The sequence below is a fragment of the Saccopteryx leptura genome, chromosome 2 (assembly GCF_036850995.1).
Source record: "Saccopteryx leptura isolate mSacLep1 chromosome 2, mSacLep1_pri_phased_curated, whole genome shotgun sequence".
In the NCBI taxonomy this organism is placed as follows: domain Eukaryota; kingdom Metazoa; phylum Chordata; class Mammalia; order Chiroptera; family Emballonuridae; genus Saccopteryx; species Saccopteryx leptura.
Window position 1 is genome coordinate 286,773,994 of NC_089504.1, and position 20,706 is coordinate 286,794,699.

The 20,706-nt window shown below is 40.2% G+C and overlaps 1 protein-coding gene across 3 annotated transcripts in view; it reads left to right on the top strand.

Annotated features, from left to right (window-relative positions):
• ASH1L (ASH1 like histone lysine methyltransferase) overlaps positions 1-20,706 on the top strand; it is a 324,062-nt gene that overhangs the window by 145,025 nt on the left and 158,331 nt on the right. For 2 of the 3 annotated variants that reach the window (XM_066362231.1, XM_066362230.1), the window contains exons 5-6: positions 514-1,255; positions 19,535-19,714. In XM_066362231.1, the coding sequence (XP_066218328.1) occupies positions 514-1,255; positions 19,535-19,714 (922 nt within the window). The remainder of the gene's footprint in view (positions 1-513; positions 1,256-19,534; positions 19,715-20,706) is intronic. The other variant, XM_066362232.1, reaches the window with a different exon arrangement.

Sequence of the window (20,706 nt, forward strand, 5' to 3'; positions counted from 1 at the left end):
AGTGGGCATATGCTCCTCGGAGGGAGAGAGCACAGATGTTTTTTATTCTAATTTTAAAGCTTTGCCCAAGAAGAGAGTTTCACTTTTATTCCTTTGCACTTAAAACATTGTCAGAAAAAGTACTGATTTAGCAATATCATCTATATTTAAAATTTACATCTTTTTCAAGATTGCTTTAACTGTCAGGTTTTTAACAGGACATTCATTTTTGAAGAAATGAACTCTTATTTCTTTCTGCTCCTCATTTCTGAGAGAGAATTATTGTGTTTTAACCCACATATTATTAGGGAAATATGGGCCAATTTTGAATTTATTTTGGTTACTCTAATATACCCTATTCAGAAAAGTAAACTATCAGCTTGCTTTTGAAAGACAGATGCATATGGTATTATGATGTTTAATTTTGCTATGAAAAAAATAGAGCAGTATTCCTTGTCTTTTGTCATGCCTAAAAAGTTGTTTTAACTAGCTGCGTTCAATTTTTATCTATATGTAATTTGTCATCTTATTTAGTGAATGGAGTTCCTTCTCGAAGTCCAAGATTGGTACCTTCTGGGGATGACTCTGTGGATAGTTTGCTGCAGCGGATGGTACAACATGAGGACCAAGAGCCTCTGGAGAAAAATATTGATGCTGTGATTGCATCTGCCTCTGTGCCACCTTCCTCCAGTCCAGGCCATAGCCACAACAAGGAGCGAACCCTGGGAAAACCAGACAGCCTTCTAGTGCCTGCAGTCCCCAATGCCCCTTGCAGTAATAGCATCTCACTCCTTTCTGAAAAGTTGCCAAGCAGCTGTTCCCCTCATCATATTAGGAGAAGTGTAGTGGAAGCTATGCAGCGCCAAGCTCGGAAAATGTGCAATTATGACAAAATCTTGGCCACCAAGAAAAACCTGGACCATGTTAATAAAATTTTAAAAGCCAAAAAACTTCAAAGACAGGCCAGGACAGGAAATAATTTTGTGAAACGCAGACCAGGTCGACCTCGGAAATGTCCTCTCCAGGCTGTGGTATCAATGCAAGCATTCCAGGCTACCCAGTTTGTCAGCCCAAAATTGAATGAAAGTGAAGAAGGAGCAGCACTACACCTTGGTCCTGATACAGTGACAGATGTCATTGAAGCTGTTGTTCAGAGTGTAAACCTGAATTCAGAACATAAGAAGGGATTAAAGAGGAAAAGTTGGCTTTTAGAAGAACAGGCCAAGAAAAAGCAGAAGCCATTCCCAGAACAAGAAGAACAAGAGAATACTAAAAGGTAATTCCTTGTTTAACATTTTATCTGAATATAGGAAACGAGCTTTTATACAAATGTAACAAATCTATGCATCTGTATAATTCAGTTATTCTTAAAACATTTTATTATATAAGATCTGTTCTCTGTTCTATTTAAAAGTGTTCTTATTGCCTGAGCAGACGGTGGCGCAGTGGATAGAGCATTGGACTGGGACAAAGAGGACCCAGGTTTGAAACCCTGAGGTTGCCGGCTTGAATGCGGGCTCATCTGGTTTGAGCACAACTCACCAGCTTGTACCCAAGGTTGCTGGCTTGAGCAAGGGGTCACTTGCTCTGCTGTAGCCCTCTGGTCAAGGCACATGAGAAAGTAGTCAATGAACAACTGAGTTGCCACAATTAAGAATTGATGCTTCTCATCTCTCTCCCTTCCTGTCTGTCTGTCCCTATCTTTCCCTTTCTTTGTCTCTCTCTCTCTCTCTGTCACAAAAAAATTAAAAAATAAAAGTGTTCTGATGGCTGTCCAAAATTATAAATAAATAAAAAGTAAAAGGGGATGTAGTGATCCAGTTCAAGCCCCTCACTTTACAGATGAGGAAATTAATAATGCCCAGAGAGATTATGTATTTTATCCCGTATATAGCTATGTGAGTGGAATTATTTTTACTATCACATTATTTTATTTCTACTGTGCTCTAAACTTTTCCTCTTATCAGGTACATTTTTAAATCTTCTTGCATGTTAGATTTATTCATAATTTTCTTTTTATATTTTTACTTTTTTCTGAAAGGTATAGAGCAGAAAGCCAAAAATCACACACAAAAAAGACCACTTAATTCTTTTGTTATATATCCAGCCATTTAAAAAAAATTATTTAGTAATTTTAGAGAGAGAGGCAGGGAGAAAGAAAGAGACAGACAGAAACATCTATATGTGCCCTAATTGGGGATCAAACCCAAAACCTTGACGTGTTGGGACAGTGCTCTAAACCAGGGGTACTCAACCTTTTTATACCCACCGTCCACTTTTGTATCTCTGTTAGTAGTAAAATTTTCTAACCACCCACTGGTTCCACAGTAATGGTGATTTATAAAGTAGGGAAGTAATTTTACTTTATAAAATTTATAAAGCAGAGTTACAGCAAGTTAAAGCATATAATAATAATTACTTACCAAGTACTTTATGTTGGATTTTCTCAGAATAAATCTTTAAAAAACAACTTACTGTAGTTAAATCTATCTTTTTATTTATACTTTGGTTGCTCCGCTACCGCCCACCATGAAAGCTGGAATGCCCATTAGTGGGTGGTAGGGACCAGGTTGACTACCACTGCTCTAAACCAGCTGTGCTATCGTCCAGGGTTGTATGCAACCATTTCTTTCTTTGAGAGTTTGATATTTTTTAATGAATCAATACAATATTCACCAATTTTAAATGGCTTTAGCTTTACTAAATAAAGCGTGGTTATTCTCACATTACAATCCTTGTTCATAATTAGAGAAATACAAATTAAAAATGCTAGGCACATTTTGTCTATAATACATTAGCATATATTTTTAAATTGCCCTCTTAAAAGCCACACCTGTTTGTACTTTTACTAACATTATAAAGTAATAGTTGTATACTACTTACCCTACCCTTATCTACCCTGAATGTTATCTTTTTTAATCTTGATCAATCCAATATAAGTGAAATATGTTTCCTAAGTGTTACATCCTACGTGTTTCAATTTGCACTTATTTGGGTACTAGAAAGTAGTATTTGTTTCTGTTTCCTGCCTATTTCTTTTTTTTAAAGTAAATCTTAGGGATTCGCGCTTTTTTTTCTTTCTTTTAAGTGAGAGAGACAGGCAGTAAAGAAGAGTGATGAGAAGCATCAGTTTGTAGTTTTGGTACTTTAGTTCTTTTCTGATTGCTTCTCATTTGTGCTGTGATGGGAGGTTGGGGGCACCAGCCAAGCCTGTGACCTTGGGCTAAAGCTGGTGCTGCAGTGCTCAAACTTGTGAACCTGCTGTCAACCTGGACAAGCCCACATTAAAGCCAGTGACCTTGAGGTTTCGAACCTGGGACCTCAGCAACCTAGTTCAACTATTGATGCACTGCGCACCACTAGTCAGGCTATTTTTTCTACTTTTTAAATACTTATACATTCAGAATATTTTTGTGTCTGTTCTTTGACATTTTATTTTCTTTATATTTTCTTCCCATACATCAACAGAACAGTTGAAGTATCATCCTTTATCTCTTATCTACCTTGGAGAATCCAATACATAGAGACTTTTTCGTATCTCTCTATGCATCTATTAAAAAAATGCTTTTTTTTCTAGAGAAAATATAGGATTTAAATGTTTTTTGTGAGGAATACATACTTGTAAATAAATCAGTGGAACTAGAATTCTTTATTTTTTAAGCAAGAGAAAGGAAGGTAGAGAGACGAGAAACATCAACTCATAGTTGCAGCCCTTTAGTGTTCATTGATTGCTTCTCATTCGTTCCTTGACTGGGGGCTGACAGCTGAGCCAGTGACTGCTTTTTCTAGCCAGTGACCATGGGATCATGTTGATGATCCCATGTTCAAGCTGAAGACTCTGTGCTCAAGCTGGTGAGCCTGCACTCAAGCCAGATGAGTCTGTGTTCAAGCCTGCAACCTTAGGGTTTTGAACCTGGGACCTCAGCATCCCAAGGCAAAGCTCTATCTACTGCACCACCACTGGTCAGGCTAGAACTAGAAATTTACTGATTCAGAAGTTAAAATTCTGGGCCCTGGCCGGTTAGCTCAGCCGTAGAGCGTTGGCCCAGCATGTAGAAGTCCCGGGTTCGATTCCCAGCCAGGGCACACAGGATAAGCGCCCATCTGCTTCTCCATCCTTCCCCCCTCTCCTTTCTCTCTATCTCTCTCTTCCCCTTCTGCAGCAAGGCTCCACTTGAGCAAAGTTGGCTCGGGTGATGAGAATGGCTTCATGGCCTTCACCTCAGGCGCTAGAATGGCTCCTTCGGAAATGGAGCAACGCTCCAGATGGGCAAAGCGTCACCCCCTGGTGGGCATGCTGAGTGGATCTTGGTTGCGTGCATGTGGGAATGTGTCTGATTGCCTCCCTGCTTATAACTTTGGAAAAATACAAAAAACAAAAAAAGTTAAAATTCTGCCCTGGCCGATTGGCGTAGTGGTAGAGCATCAGCCCAGCATGTGGATGTCCTGGGTTCAATTCCTGGTCACAAGGCACACAGGAGAAATGACCATCTGCTTCTCTAGCCCTCCCCCTCTTCCTTTTCTCTCTCTCTCTCTCTCTCTTTCTTTCTCTCTTCCTCTCCCACAGTCAAGGCTCAATTGGTTTGAGTGCATTTACTCCGGGCATTCAGGATGGCTCCATGGAGCCTCCACCTCAGGTACTAACAGTAGCTGGGTTGTGAGCATGGCCCCAGTTGGGCAGAACATGGCCCTCCCTGGTTGGGGCACATGCAGGAGTCTTTCTATTTCCCCTCCTCTCATTTGGAAAAGAAGGGGGGGAAAAAGTTCAAATTCATTTACATGATCTCATTCCTCCCAAACCTGTTCTTCTCATGGGTAAAAGTTTTAGACAGTTTGTTGTATGTCCTTTGATACATTTTCTTATGCATTTATAAATATGTGTGTAAGCAGAGCTGTTCTTTATGTAATTGGTAACATGTCTGCTTAATTTTGTAGCTTAACTATTCTCTTCATGTATCTTGGAGATCTTTTCATTAGTATATATGAATTATCCTATTCTATGCCAAGAATATATCATAATTTAATTATTCTCCTTTTTGATTACATATTACTTTTTACATGTAAAACTTTATCAAATCAGTTGAAATTTACTTTCATATAAGGTATAAGTTAATGTTATGTTTATGGCCAGTCAGACAAAAAAAGATTTAACTTAAAAAAAGATTTAATGTTTTTATAGTTTTTTTTTTCTTTACAGGGACAGAGGGGGGGGATAGATAGGGACAGACAGACAGGAACGGAGAGAGATGAGAAGCCTCAATCATCAGTTTTTCGTTGCGACACCTTAGTTGTTCATTGATTGCTTTCTCATATGTGCCTTGACCGCGGGCCTTCAGGAGACCGAGTAACCCCTTGCTTGATCCAGAGAGCTGGTGAGCATTTTTTATTTTGCTCAAGCCAGATGAGCCCGCGCTCAAGCTGGCAACCTCGGGGTCTCGAACCTGGGTCCTCGGCATCTCAGTCCAACGCTCTATCCACTGCACCACTGCCTGGTCAGGCTTTTTTTATAGTTTTAAATGATGATTTTACTACTACTTATTTTATCCTTTACCTACTTATTTGAAATTACAACTTTATCATATCCTAAATTCTTATATCTTTGGATCTGAGAGTATTTTTTTATATTATTATATTCTCTTCCCATCAGTTTGTTTTGGTATCAGTGTTATTTTGGTTTAATTACTGTAGCTTTAAAATCATTCTGCAAAGAGAATGATTTCTGCCTTCAAGGTAATAGAAAAGTGACAGTTTATAATATCTTGATCATTCACTTTACAAAGGAAATGTGCTTCAAAGAGAAGAGGCTTTATTTCATATAAGCTTTTCTGTCTCGATAAATTTTAGTGTCTTTGTCAGCAATATTAAATATTTATTTTCCATGAAACTATATTCTGAAATTTGATAACATCATGAAGAGAAAGATACAATTGCTACTCTCAAGAGATTGTACAGGTAGGGACATGACAGAGTGAGTTCCCAGAGATAGCCAGTTTTTCACCTTTCTCTAACTGGAACCTACTATATAGTACTTGTTATGTATCAGGAGTTTGTTCATTTGTTTATTCAGAAAGTATTTATTGTGCCTGACCAGGCGGTGGCGCAGTAGATAGAGCGTTGGACTGGGATGTGGAAGGATCCAGGTTTGAGACCCCAAGGTCGCCAGCTTGAGCGCGGGCTCATCTGGTTTGAGCAAAAAGCTCACTGGCTTGGACCCAAGGTCGCTGGCTCCAGCAAGGGGTTACTCGGTCTGCTGAAGGCCCATGGTCAAGGCACATATGAGAAAGCAATCAATGAACAACTAAGAAGTAGCAACGTGCAACGAGAAATTAATGATTGATGCTTCTCATCTCTCTCCGTTCCTTTCTGTCTGTCCCTGTCTATCTCTGCCTCTGTAAAAAAAAAAAAAAAAGAAAAAAAAAAAAGAAAGTATTTATTGTATAATTGTTTATTCCACATGCTGAGGATAGATACAGTATAAGCAAATACAGATTTATTTCTTTTCCTCACGGATCTTATAGTCTTAAGTGCTGTTATAAAGTTATTTAGTGTTATAAAGATATATCATAGAAGTTATTTTTCCTGTGGAAGTAATGATTAAGCTAAAATATCAAGAGTGGACATAATCTGTTATTTAAAGGAGCAAAGCTGGAACATACACGGGCTGGTAAGCGTGAAAATGCATGGAAGTTTCAGGGGAGTTGAAAAACCTTTTGTGTTTAAAACACAAAGAATTAGAGTAGTATGGTGATGGAAGAGTCCAGAGAAAAGGTTGGGACCAGATCATACAGAAGGTCATCTGTGTCATGTTAAAGAGTTTGGTCACTATTTGTGATTAATAACAAACCAGAGTTCAAAAGAATAGTATAATGGTTATACAATGAGTTCTAGACTGGGTTCAACTTCTGGTTCTGTAGGAAGAAAGGTAAATTTTTTAAACTTGGGTAAGAAATGAAATCATAATAAAAATATTTAAAACTAAATACTATGCTACATACTGAAACTTATGTGTTATATCTAAAGCAATACTTAGAATGAGGTTCATAGGCGTTAATGTTTATATTATCTTTTTAAATGCTTAAAAGTTCATGAACTTAGAAGTTCAATTAAAAAATTAGTAAAACAAGAGAATAAGCCACAATATGGTAAAGAAAAGAAATAAAACATATACATGGAATTAAGAAAATAAAGCTTTAGTACAATATAATCACTGAAGACCAAGGTTTCTTGAAAACTAGTAAAATATACAAACTTCTGGTAAGATTAATCAGTAAAGAAAGAGAAAGTGAATAGTAGAGTAAGGAATTTTTAAAAAGATATATATGAAAGATTATAAAGTGACTACTGTAAGAACTTTTTAGCCTTGGCCAGATAGCATCAAGGTTGCCATTTTAATCCCTAGTCAGGGCACATACAGGAGCAGATTGATATTTCTCTATTTCTCTCTCTTTCTCTCTCCTGCCCTCCTCTCTCCCTTCCTCTCCCTCTTCCTCTTTTTCTAAAATCAGTAAAATTAAAAAGAAGAACTTTATGCCCAACAGATTGGAAAATTCAGTTGAAATGTATATATTTCTAGGAAAGAAACCTACTCTAGAAAACATAGCCTGAGTGCTTCTATTTATGTAAATTGACTCTATAATTTAAAATTGTTCCACAAAGAAAGCACTAGGACCAGACAGTTTAAAAGAGAGTTCTACCATACTTTAAAGAAAAAAGGTCATTCGAGGCTGATTAATGCACTTTAGGAAATATGAGGGGAGTGAGGAGGATATATACAAGAGAAAGTATATAAATGTAAGTAAGCAGTTTTAAAATTTTTTTATAAATACCCATAAAATGACTACATAGAGCTCTGCTAGCACCAGCACCTTGTATTTCTTTCCAGTCATAAACTGCTTCCCACCTATAACTGTAGTCAATCTCCTGACTTTTTAGGTAACCACATCTTTACCTGTTTTTATACCATTTAACTATGTAACTGTAGACAATATAGTTTAGTTTATTCTTCCTGAAATTCACTGAAATGGAATTTTCAAGATGAATGTTTTTGTGTCTTACCCTTTTTGCTCAACATACACATGTTAAACTGTCTTTGTTGTTGCATGTTGCTGTAGTTACCTTTGTTTTCTTACTGTGTAGTAATCCATTGTTTGTAGATAATACATTTTTTCCATTTTACTGTTGGGTTATTTCCAGTTTGAAGCTATTATCCAAAAATGCTGCTCTTACTATTCCTCTAATATCTACTGGTGGATATGGACACTGATTTCTCTGAGGTATATCCATAGGAATGGAATTAACTGAATAAAGTAATGAATTTTTCCCAAGACTTAATTTCAAGATATGCCACGTTAATAAGCTCATATGGAACTGAGTATGAGAAATAGACCCATGCACGTATGTAAGCTATATGACAGAGTTAGCACTGTATACCAATAGAGAAAGAAAATAATATTCAGTAAGTTTGAATTGTTTAAGAGTGGAAATGAAATTGGATTCTGTCTTACCCCATATACAAAAGTTAATTCCTGCCTGACCTGTGGTGGAGTAGGGGATAAAGCATTGACCTGGAATGCTGAGGTTGCTGGTTTGAAACCCTGGGCTTGTCCATCAAGGTACATACAAGAAGCAACTACTGGCCCTGGCCGGTTGGCTCAGTGGTAGAGCGTCGGCCTGGTGTGCAGGAGTCCCGGGTTCGATTCCTGGCCAGGCACACAGGAGAAGCGCCCATCTGCTTCTCCACCCCTTCCCCTCTCTTCCTCTCTGTCTGTCTCTTCCCCTCCCGCAGCCAAGGCTCCATTGGAGCAAAGTTAGCCCGGGCACTAAGGATGGCTCTATGGCCTCTGCCTCAGGCGCTAGAATGGCTCTGGTTGCAACAGAGCAATGCCCCAGATGGGCAGAACATCGCCCCCTGGTGGGCATGCCAGGTGGATCCCGGTCGGGTGCATGCGGGAGTCTGTCTGACTGCCTCCCCGTTTCCAACTTAAGAAAAATACAAAAAAAAAACAAAAACGGAAGAAGCAACTACTACAAATTAATGCTTCTTTTCCTGTCCCCTTCCCTTTCTCCTCTCTCCTCTCTCTAAAAAGAAAAAAAAATCAATAAATATTAATTCCCAATTGATTAAATACATAAATCTAAAAAGCAAAAGTTTAATGTTTGAAATGCTGATATGGAAGGAGAAACTTCATGACCTTGCTGACAGAAAGGATTTCACAAACAAGGTATCAAAAGCAATAACTAGCCTGACCAGTGGTGGTGAAATGGATAGAGCACTGACCTGGATGCTGAGGGCTCAGGTTTGAAACCCTGAGGTCACTGTCTTGAGCACGGGCTCATCCAGTTTGTACACAGGGTCATTGGCTCATACCTGGTCAAGGTAGGTATGAGAAGCAATCAATGAACAACCAAAGTGTCACAACTACGAGTTGATGCTTCTTTCTCCCTTTCTCTCCTCTGCTACCCTCCTCTGCTTCTCTCTCTCTCTCTTTCTCTCTCTCATTCTCTTTCTCTTTCTCTTTCTCTCAAAAAAACCCACAAAACAACCATAGGGGTACAGGTAAAAATTGATAGATTATATTAAAACTAAGAATTTCTATTCATCAGACATCTGACAAACATATGAAGACTTGCTACAAACAGAAGAAAAAAAATTTAAAGCTTTTATTTATTGATTTTAGAGAGGAAGAAAGAAAGTGGGGGAGCAGAAGGAAGCATCAACTCATAGTAGTTGCTTCTTGTATATGCCTTGACCAGGCAAGCCCAGGGGTTTGAACCAGCAACCTCAGCATTCCAGGTTGATGCTTTATCCACTGTGCTACTACAGGTCAGGCTAGAGAGGAGAAATTTATAACATAATTTATGCATTTTTGGTATCCAGAATATATAACAACAAACAAACAAAAAAATGTTGCAAATCATTAGTATATAATCTATCAATTTCCTTTTAGATACTTTAGAAAAGCTCTTGGGCAACACCAGAAAACACTTTTTGGAAAAGTAGTAGTAAGGTTAGTTATAATAGATAGAAAATGGAAATGTCCTAGATTATCAGAAGAAATAAATATATTGTAGATTTGTACACAATGAAATGTGATATGGTAATAAAAGTTAACGAATTAGCCCTGGCCAGTTGGCTTAGTGCAGTGATTTTCAACCTTTATTGAGCCGCGGCACATTTTTTACATTTACAAAATCCTGGGCAACTTCCCTGACCTCCATCTCTCCTCCATCTTTCTTTCCTCGGGGCCAGGGAACCTTGATGGGCGGGATGTGCGCTCTGAACTCAATAAAGCCTTTTGCTATTCCACACTTTGTGGCTCTGGCCCGTTCCTTCCTTCTCGGCGGGGAAAAATACCTTACATTTTGGTGCTGAAAACCCGGAAGGAATTAGAAGTCCGCAAGGACCGCTCCTTTCCCCTCCCCTCCGAGAAAGAACCAGGATCTCTGACTTCCACCCACTTCGGCGCTCGGTGCGGTAAGTCCCCTGCCTCCAGCATTCCTCTCAGTTCTTTCCTCCGAGACTCCCTGTCCGAAACCGTAGCTACATCAGGGAAGTCTTTTCCGTCTGTCTGAGTGCGTGTGCTTGTCCCCAAGCACATCCACTTTCGTCCGAGGCTGAACCTTGAGTTTTTAGGACGCTAATGCTCAAGTCTGACCACTCCGAGAACTGAGTGCAGCTGTTGAGGCACAGGAATCTCCCTCCCTAGGGAAGAAGAAACTGTTCTTCTCTGCTGTGGCCAGGCCACAGAGCCCACTCAATTAGCCTCCTGAAGGGACTTTCGGTGTTGACACTCTCACCAATTTAACTATCGCCAGAAAAGCTGGGAACTGATTGGAGATCTCTTACATGTCTTCTAATTATTCGCGCACCTGTCCTTAATCTCTGTGCCGCCTGTTTCACTGCGCAGGTCTTTTTCTGGCCAGAGAAACCTCACCTAAAACCTCTATTCCTAATCTTTCCTTCTCCGTGGACTCCCAACTCTCTCTCCCTCCTGCCTGACCCCCGGGGGCGCCTCTCCCTCACTCTTTCTCTCTTTCTCCCTCTCTCGGGACTTTTCTCTGGTCCCTCTGAGGACCTCTTTTGTGCACGGGTCTCTCTTCCCTCTGAGAGCCCCCTCCCCTCCCTTCGCAGAAACCTGTTTCTTATTCGCCATCTACTACCATCTCTCTTTCTCAAAAAAAAAAAAAAAAAAAGCCTGACCTGTGGTGGCGCAGTGGATAAAACGTCGACCTGGAAATGCTGAGGTTGCCGGTTCGAAACCCTGGGCTTGCCTGGTCAAGGCACATATGGGAGTTGATGCTTCCAGCTCCTCCCCCCTTCTCTCTCTCTGTCTCTCTCTCCCTCTCTCTCCCTCTCTGTCTCTCTCCTCTCTAAAAATAAATAAATAAAGTAAAAAAAAATCTTAAAAAAAAAAAAAATTAAATAAAAAAAAAAAATCCTGGGGCACACCACCTACCAAAATGACACAAAACGACACTCTAACACAGTACATATTATACATATAGTTAATAATATAGTTTCTAAATGTATTTATACTTACTTAGTGTGAAACCTGGGCCTGTTTCGATGAACACAAAAGGGATATCCTGGCTGGAATGGTAGAAAGACACACACGAAGCTCTTCCTCAACAGTTCTCAGTCTCTCTCTGTTTTTAGTTTTTATCGCAGTCAAGCTTGAGAAGCTCAGCTCACATAGATATGTGGTTGAAAACGGGAGCAATGTCAAAATAGCTTTGTTGGCCAGAATGGGGAACTCCTTGGCAACAGATAACCAAAAACTGTCCAAAGAAAGATCAGCAAACTTTAGCTTTAAAGTTAGATAACATTGTGATGCATTGTGATGCGTTGTACATCACCCTCTGCGGGGGCCTCTTTTAAAAAGAAAAAGGTCAAATATCTATATACACCATCAGGATAGACATAACCAGCTGAGGCTGAGGCTTCATCTAGTGGTGGCAACATTTACCTCCAGTCCTGACCAGGATTAGAAATCGGGACCATGGGGAGGAGTAGCAGCTTCAACTACTCGCTGCGGCCACACAATGACAAGTGCGCGGGAGCCCGAGCGGGGACCTTCCTGGGTGTGGATGAGAGGCGGCCTACTATCGGTTCATTGCTAGTGGTCCTGTGCCTCCACTCTTCCTGTCACTGATAGCTGGAGGGATTGTGAAGGGAATGTTTATGTTCAGATGGAGGCGGCTGGCGGCGGGCCGGATAAATAGCCTCCGCGGTCCATATCCGGCATGCGGGCTGTAGTTTGGGGACCCATGTTTAATTTCCCCACGGCGCACCTGATCATGTCTCACAGCACACTGGTTGAAAAACACTGGCTTAGTGGATAGAGCACCGGCCCCGTGTGCCCACATCCTGGGTTCAGTCCTAGGTTTAATCCCCAGTCAGGGCACACATGAGAAGACCATCTACTTCTCTTCTCCTCCCTCTTTCCCTTCTCTCTCTCTCTTCCTCTGTCACAGCCAGTGGCTCGATTGATTTGAGCGTCCTCCCTGGTGCTGAGGATAGCTTGGTTGGTCCAAGCATCAGCCTCAGGCACTGAGGATAGCTGAGTTAATTCAAGTCCCAGACGGGGTTTGCTGAGTGGATCCTGTTCAGGGCACATGGTGGAGTCTATCTCCCCTCCTCTCACTAAATAAACAAATAGGTAGATCCCTAAAAATGATATAGTAACTGATGCTATTTTTATTAAAAAAGAAACAAACAAAAAAAACCCAGAAACTGAACATTCTATTGTTGTAGGTTAAATGATCATAAACCATATTTTAAAATGCCATACCTTTTCCTTTTTTTCTTTTCTTTTCTGAAATATTCAGTCTTTTTTTTTTTTTTTTTCAGACAGAGAGAGAGAGAGGGATAGATAGAGACAGACAGGAACGGGGAGAGATGAGAAGCATCAGTTTTTCGTTGCGACACCTTAGTTGCTCATTGATTGCTTTCCTATATGTGCCTTGACTGTGGGCCTTCAGCAGACTGAGTAACCCCTTGCTCAAGCCAGCGACCTTGGGTCCACACTTTGCTCAAACCAGATGAGCCCATGCTCAAGCTGGCGACCTTGGGGTGTCGAACCTGGGTCTTCCGCATCCCAGGCCAACGCTCTATCCACTGCGTCACCGCCTGGTCAGGCTGAAATATTCAGTCTTAAAGCCATTTGGTGGATACTCATAAGGAGTATTGAAACCATGGTATTCCTAAGCTGGGTTTTAGAGCCTTAATGGGGAGAGGGCGTTAGGTTATGGAGTTAGCAGGAGAGTGTCATAAGCCCTCAAGATGATTATGATGTGTATGGCCTACAAATGGCACTTGGGAAAATCATGGCATTTGGTGAATTTATATATGTTGAGAATAAGCAGGAAAGCAGAAAACATTTTTGATCACAGAAGAAAGAAACATAAGGTAAGGCATAGAAGTAGAAGTGAATTTGGCTGGTAAGAACAGTAAAAATATAATAATAAATGGTTAAGTAAATAAATAGTAAACAGATTCTATGACCAAGAAGTTTTGTAAGACTTATTTAATATGCCAAAATTAATTAATGTAATCAGTCTCATCGGTTGGCTAAAAAATAAGTAAATCTCATAATTATATCAGTAAATGCAGAAAATGAAATTGATAAAACACATGGTAAAAACTCTCAGCAGTCTAGGAATAGAAGAAACTACCTCAACATAATAAAGACCATATGTAAAAACCCACAGCTAACAAACTTCAATGATAAAAGACAGTGCTTTCCCCCTAACGTCCAGACAAGGAAAGGATGCTCAGTTTTGCAACTTCAATGCATCATACTATTGAAATTCCTGCCTGACCAGGCAGTGGCGCAGTGGATAGAGCGTCGGACTGGAATGCACAAGTACCCAGGTTCGGGACCCCGGGGTTGCCAGCTTGAGCGCGGGTTCATCTGGCTTGAGCAAAAAGCTCACTAGAATGAACCCAAGGTCACTGACTCCAGCAGGGGTTACTCAGTCTGCTAAAGGCCCGCGGTCATGGCACATATGAGAAAGCAATCAATGAACAACTAAGGTGTCGCAACAAAAAACTGATGATTGATGTTTCTCATCTCTCTCTGTTCCTGTCTGTCTGTCCCTATCTGACTCTCTCTCTGTCCCTGTAAAAAAAAAAAAAAAAAGAAATTCCTAACCAGAGCAATTGGGCAAGAAAAAAAAGTAAGAGTCTGACCAGGCAGTGATACAGTGGATAAAGCATTGGACTGGGACTCAGAGGACCCAAGTTTGAAACCCCGAGGTTGCCATCTTGAGCATGGGCTCATCTGGCTTAAACGCGGGGTCGTTGGCTTGAGCATGGGATCATAGACATAACCCCATGGTCACTGGCTTGAGCCCAAAGGTTACTAGCTTGAAGCCCAGGGTCACTGGCTGGAGCAAGGGGTCACACACTCTGCTGGAGCCCCTGGTCAAGGCACATATGAGAAAGCAATCAAAGAACATCTAAGGTGCCGCAACGAAGAATTGATGCTTCTCATCTCTCTCCCTCCTGCCTGTCTGTCCTTCCTATCTATCCCTCTCTGTCTGTCTCACAAAAGAAATAAAAAAAAAAAACAAAAAACCTTGATAAGCGGGAGCTTTATATTGTCACTAATTTAAAAAAAGAAAAGAAAGAAAAAGAAGTAAAAGGCATCCAAGTTGTACAGGAAAAAGTGAAATTTGTTTTCAGATACCACATCTTATATTTGGAAAACCCTAAAAATTCCATACACACACAGAAACAGTTAAAGCTACTAAACCAGTGGTTCTCAACCTGTGGGTCGTGACCCCGGCGGGGGTCGAACACCAAAACACAGGGGTCGCCTAAATTTTTCCGATGGCTTTAGGCGACCCCTGTGTTTTGGTCGTTCCACCCCCACCGGGGTCGCGACCCACAGGTTGAGAACCGCTGTACTAAACCAATTTAGCAAAATCACCATACTAAAATCATTTTCATTTCTATACACTGTTTTCCAAAAAAGGAAATTAAGAAAAACAGTTTCATTTACTGTAACATCAAAAAGAGAATAATACTCAAAAATAAACTTAGGAAGGCAAAAGGCTTATTAAAAAATTATAAAATATTGCCTGACCTGTGGTGGCGCAGTGGATAAAGCGTCGACCTGGAAATGCTGAGGTTGCTGGTTCGAAACCCTGGGCTTGTCTGGTCAAGGCACATATAGGAGTTGATGCTTCCAGCTCCTCCCCCCTTCTCTCTCCCTGTTTCTCTCTCTCTCTCTCTCTCTCTCTCTCTCTCTCTCTCTCTCCTCTCTAAAAATGAATAAATAAAAAAATTAAAAAAAATTATAAATTATTGTTGAGCGAAATTAAAGAAAACAAATAAATGCAAAGACAGCCTGTGTTTATGGAGGAAAAGATTTAATGTTGTTACTAAATCAGTACTACCCAAAGTAATCTACAGATTCAGTGCAGTCCTTTTCAAAATCCCAATGATGTTTTTTGCAGAAATAGAAAAATCCATCCTGAATTTTTTTTTTTTTTCTTTTTACAGAGAGAGAGTCAGAGAGAGGGATAGACAGGGACAGACAGACAGAAACGGAGAGATGAGCAGCATCAATCATTAGTTTTTCGTTGCACGTTGCAACACTTTAATTGTTCATTGATTGCTTTCTCATATGTGCCTTGACCGCGGGCCTGCAGCAGACCAAGTAACCCCTTGCTCGAGCCAGCGACCTTGGGCTCAAGCTGGTGAGCTTTTGCTCAAACCAGATGAGCCCTCGCTCAAGCTGGTTACCTTGGTGTCTCGAATCTGGGTTTTCCGCATCCCAGTCTGATGCTCTAGCCACTGTGTCACCGCCCGGTCAGGCCATCCTGAATTTCATAAGAAATTCCAAGCAATCCCAAATAGCTAAAACAGTCTTGAAAAATAATGAATTTGGAGGACTCACGATTCAAGATTTTTTCTTTTTCATTTTGGCACAGGATGGGATTTTTACTATCAGGCTGAATTTAAGTGATGAGAGTAGATAGACCTTTGCTTTGTCTTTAATATTAGGTAACTTGTATAGTCTTTCACCATTAAATATGAAGCAAAAAGAAAACCTAGGAAATTTCCTTTAGTGTCATTGCGTAGGTCCCAAGGTTTCTAGCTAAGCTATTTGCATATGTTTATTTTATATGTAATTTCCAGGGCTTTTTTTTTTTTTAAAGATCCTTTATTTTTTACAGAGACAGAGAGTGAGTCAGAGAGAGTGATAGACAGGAATGGAGAGAGATGAGAAGCTTCAATCATTAGTTTTTCATTGCGTGTTGCAACACTTTAGTTGTTCATTAATTGCTTTCTCATACGTGCCTTGACCGCAGGCCTTCAGCAAACCGAGTAACCCCTTGCTGGAGCCAGCGACCTTGGGTTCAAGCTGGTGGGATTTTGCTCAAACCAGGTGGGCCCGCGCTCAAGCTGGCGACCTCGGGGTCTCGAACCTGGGTCCTCTGCATCCCAGTCAGCCAATGCTCTACCCACTGCGCCACCGCCTGTTCAGGCAATTTCCAGGACTTTTAGGTGTACTTAGTTGGAGGATAAGTAGAAGTGTCTACTCCATCTTTGTCTGGAACTGGAATCACTTTTGTGTGTGTGTGTGTGTGTGTGAGACAGAGGCAGAGAGACAGATAGGAACAGACAGGCAGGAAGGGAGAGGGATGAGAAGCACCAATTACTCATTTTGGCACCTTATTTGTTCATTGATTGCTTTCTCGTATGTGTCTTGACCAGAAGGCTACAGCGGAGTGAGTGACCCCTTGCTCAAGCCAGTGACCTTTAGTTAAAGCCAGCAACCATGGGGTCATGTCTATGGTCCCATGCTCAAGCCAGTGGGCTCACGCTCAAACCAGTGACCTTGAGGTTTCGAACCTAGGTCCTCTGTGTCCCAGTCCAATGCTCTATATACTACTATGCCACTGCCTGCTTGGGCTCACCTTAATTTATTTTAACTTAATTGTTTTTTATTTTGTTTTTGTTTTACTTAATTGTTTTTATTTATTTAGAATTCTTAATGAAGTTAGAAGCCTGTCCCCTTACTTTTTGGCACTGTAGATGATATTTCATTGCTTTCTGGCTTGTATTTTCATACATGAAATCTGTACTCATTTTTGTACTCCTGTATATTATCATGTCTTTTTTGTCTGGCTCTTTATTTTCTTTATCAAATGGTTTTCAACAAGTTTATTATGATATGCCTTCCTTGTTTTATTTGAGTTTATATTCCTTATGGTTTGTTTAGCTTCATAGAACTTTTGAGTTTAAACTTTTTATCAGATTTAGAAAAAATTTTGACCATAACAATAAAAAAATTTTTCTTATGAATTTTTTAATATTGTGAATGTCATATTATTTTGTGTCTAGTTTTTGTTCTTTTCCTAGAGTTCATTTACTTTGTTTTGTTGTTGTTTTGGTGTGTGTGCGCACGAGAGGACAGAAAGGGACAGAAAGACAGGAAGGGAAAGAGATGAGAAGCATGGCACCTTAGTTGTTCATTAATTGCTTTCTCATATGTGGTAAACTGGGGGGGCTTCAGCTGAGCCAGTGACCTCTTGCTCAAGCCAGCGACCATGGGGTTATGTCTATTAGGCCATGCTCAAGCTGGATGAGCCCACTCTCAAGTTGGTGACCTCAGGGTTTTGAACCTGGGTCCTCAGCATCCCATTCCAATGCTCTCTCTATTGCACCACTGCCTAGTCGGGCTGTTGTTGGTTTTTTTTCTTTTTTTCTTTTTTTTTTCAGAGACAGAGTCAGAGAGAGGGACAGAGAGACTGGAACAGAGAGAGATGAGAAGCATCAATCATTAGTTTTATGTTATGACACCTTAGTTGTTCATTGATTGCTTTCTCATATGTGCCTTGACCGTGGGGCTACAGCAGACCGAGTAACCTCTTGCTCAAGCCAGCGACCTTGGGTCCAAGCTGGTGAGCTTTGCTCAAACCAGATGAGCCCGCGCTCAAGCTGGCGGCCTCAGGGTCTCGAACCTGGGTCGTCTGCATCCCAGTACAACACTCTATCCACTGCACCACCACCTGGTCAGGCGGCTGTTGTTGTTTTGCTTGTTTTTGAGAGAGAGACAGGAAAGAAGAGAGGGGGAAAGGGAGGGAAGAAGAGAGAGTGAGAAGTATCAACTCATATTTGCTTCACTTAAATAACGTGTTGATTGCTTCTTGTATGCGCCCTCATCAGGAATCGTACCTCAGGCTTAAGTCGAGCCAAGTGACTCCTTACTCAAGCCAGCAAACTTTTGGCTGATAATATGTTGGTGATCCCAAGCTCAAGCCAGCAACCCAATACCTAAGCTGGCTACTTTGGACTTTTGAGCCTGTGACCTCAGTATTGCAAGTCAATGCTCTATCGATTGTGCTATCACCAGTCAGCCCGTAGTGCTCAATTTATTTTGGTAGGCAGTTAAAGTACTTGTAGTTCAGCTTGGATTCATTTGAAGATTGTTTTTCAGATTTATTAGGACCTACCTTTATTCCAGGGATAATTGAACCCTACAAAAATGGGTAATATTACCCTCTGGAATCTCTGTTGAAGGTCCCCAGTAGTGGGTGATGTCTTTCTACTCTGCCTAATGGAATCTGAGTATCTACTATCATGTTTGAACTCTGGGAACTTTTCTGGTTATACTACTCTGGTGGTTCTTTGTCTAGCCTTATAGAATTTCACTCTGTACTGCACAAGTTAGTATTTATATTTAGCATTATATTAAAGGAGACCTATGCACAGATTTCTAGAGGGTTTTTTTCCCCATAACTTTATTTTTTTTGTTTGGTTTTTTTGTTTGTTTGTTTGTTTTCCCCATAACTTTTTTCACTACAATATTCTGCCCCATAAATTCGAGCTGCCTTAGCCTCTTCATATTCTGGTCACTCTCTTCTTTCTTTTCTTGTTTTAAGTGAGAGGAGAGGAGCTAGAGAGACAGACTCCCACATGTGCCCTACCAGGATTCATCCGGCAACCCCCTTCTGGAGCTGAGGCTCGGATTAACCGAGCTATCCTCAGTGCCTGAGGCCAATGCCAGGACCAACTGAGCTGAAACTACTTGAGCCTTGAGCCACTGCAAGTAGGGAAGAACAGGGGAAAAGAGGGAGAGAGGCAGATGTCGCTTCTCATGTGTGCCCTGATCAGGGATCAACCCTGGGACTTCTACACACTGGACTGATGCTCTGTCCACTGATCCAACCAGCTAGGCACTCTCTCTTTTTAACTCATCAAGTTGGAAGTTCTCTACTTTGGTTCTACCAAAGTCCTCATAAAGAAAAGATGGTTATAGGACTCATCTCTCTCTCTCATTTTTTCTCAGGGATCACAGTGCTGCACTATTGTCTGATGTCTGATGATGGTTTTGTAAACTTTGTCCAGGTTTATAGCATTTTACTGTTTTCTACTAGTTTCTCTCAGGAGGACAAATCTGGTATCTGTTACTCCAGCATGACCAGATGAGGAAGACTCCATATTTCTTTTTTTAATTGCTGTTATGTTTTTAAAATAAACAATAATTTATAGGAAAATATTTTTTCTCCATAAAAAATATCTTTAAACTTCTTTTTATAGCTTTACTGAAGCAGCAGTTGAGATTCCCAGTCCTCCTGAAACCCCAGCCAAACCTCTTGAGCCTGAAAGTACCTTGCAGCCTGTGCTTTCTCTCATCCCAAGAGAAAAGAAGGCCCCACGTCCCCCAAAGAAGAAGTATCAGAAAGCAGGGCTGTATTCTGACGTTTACAAAACTACAGAGTAAGTAATAGTTCCTATCAGCTGACATCCTTTAAAGACCTTTTATTCTTCCATGTTTGAAAACACACTTTGACTATCAAAAAACAATTAAAATGTAATAAACACTTATGTGAATTTTATCACAAATACTTCCATATTCACTGTACTCATGCTATCACACCATGTTGTTTGGAGCTGATACATCTTCCTTGATCTTTATCTGCTCTCTGTCTTTCTAGATTACATTTCTATAGTTTGGATTCTAATGGTGCTTTTTTTGTTAATTAAAAATAAGAAAAATGCCCTTATGCATGTACATAAAATGATATTGGTGATTTTCTACACTCATTCCTTATTGATTAAATGCTTTTTGTGTTCCAAGCACTTTGTCAGATGAGTAAAATACACCTTACTTTTAAAAACTTTCTATTTCCTTGGGAAAGTACAGCTAGATAAGCACTCTGATTGAGAAGTTCTAAAGCCCCAAAAGAGATATCAACCAACTATATCATTGAATAACAAGTATTTTACAGAATATATTTGAATTAGGTTTTACAGAGTCAGTAGTAGTTTGCAAGGTTAGGGGCATTACATTTAGAAAGAACAGAATGTACAAAGGCACCTACCAGTTTGCAAAGATTTTTTCATATATTAGTACAACTCAAAAGTTCAGTGTTGCTGAAATGCAATGGTGTTATGGAAAATAAACAATGTTTTCCAGAAGCCAAGTTGATCTACAAGTAACATAAATGCCTACCAGAATGGATTGGACTCTGAGAAACTACAAAAGCATAGACTTTATTGACTGTAAGATATTTATCTCATTAAGCTATAAGAAATTAAAAATATTTTTAGAAAAGGAAGTGAAACGTATAAGAATATGTTTTAAAATGATAACTGGCAACAGAGTAGTAGAAAGTGAATTGAATGGGAGAGTTACTAATGGCAGAAATTCACACTATTCATCAAAAGGTCATGAAACTCTGAATTTAGGCCAAAAAGTGAAATTGAAA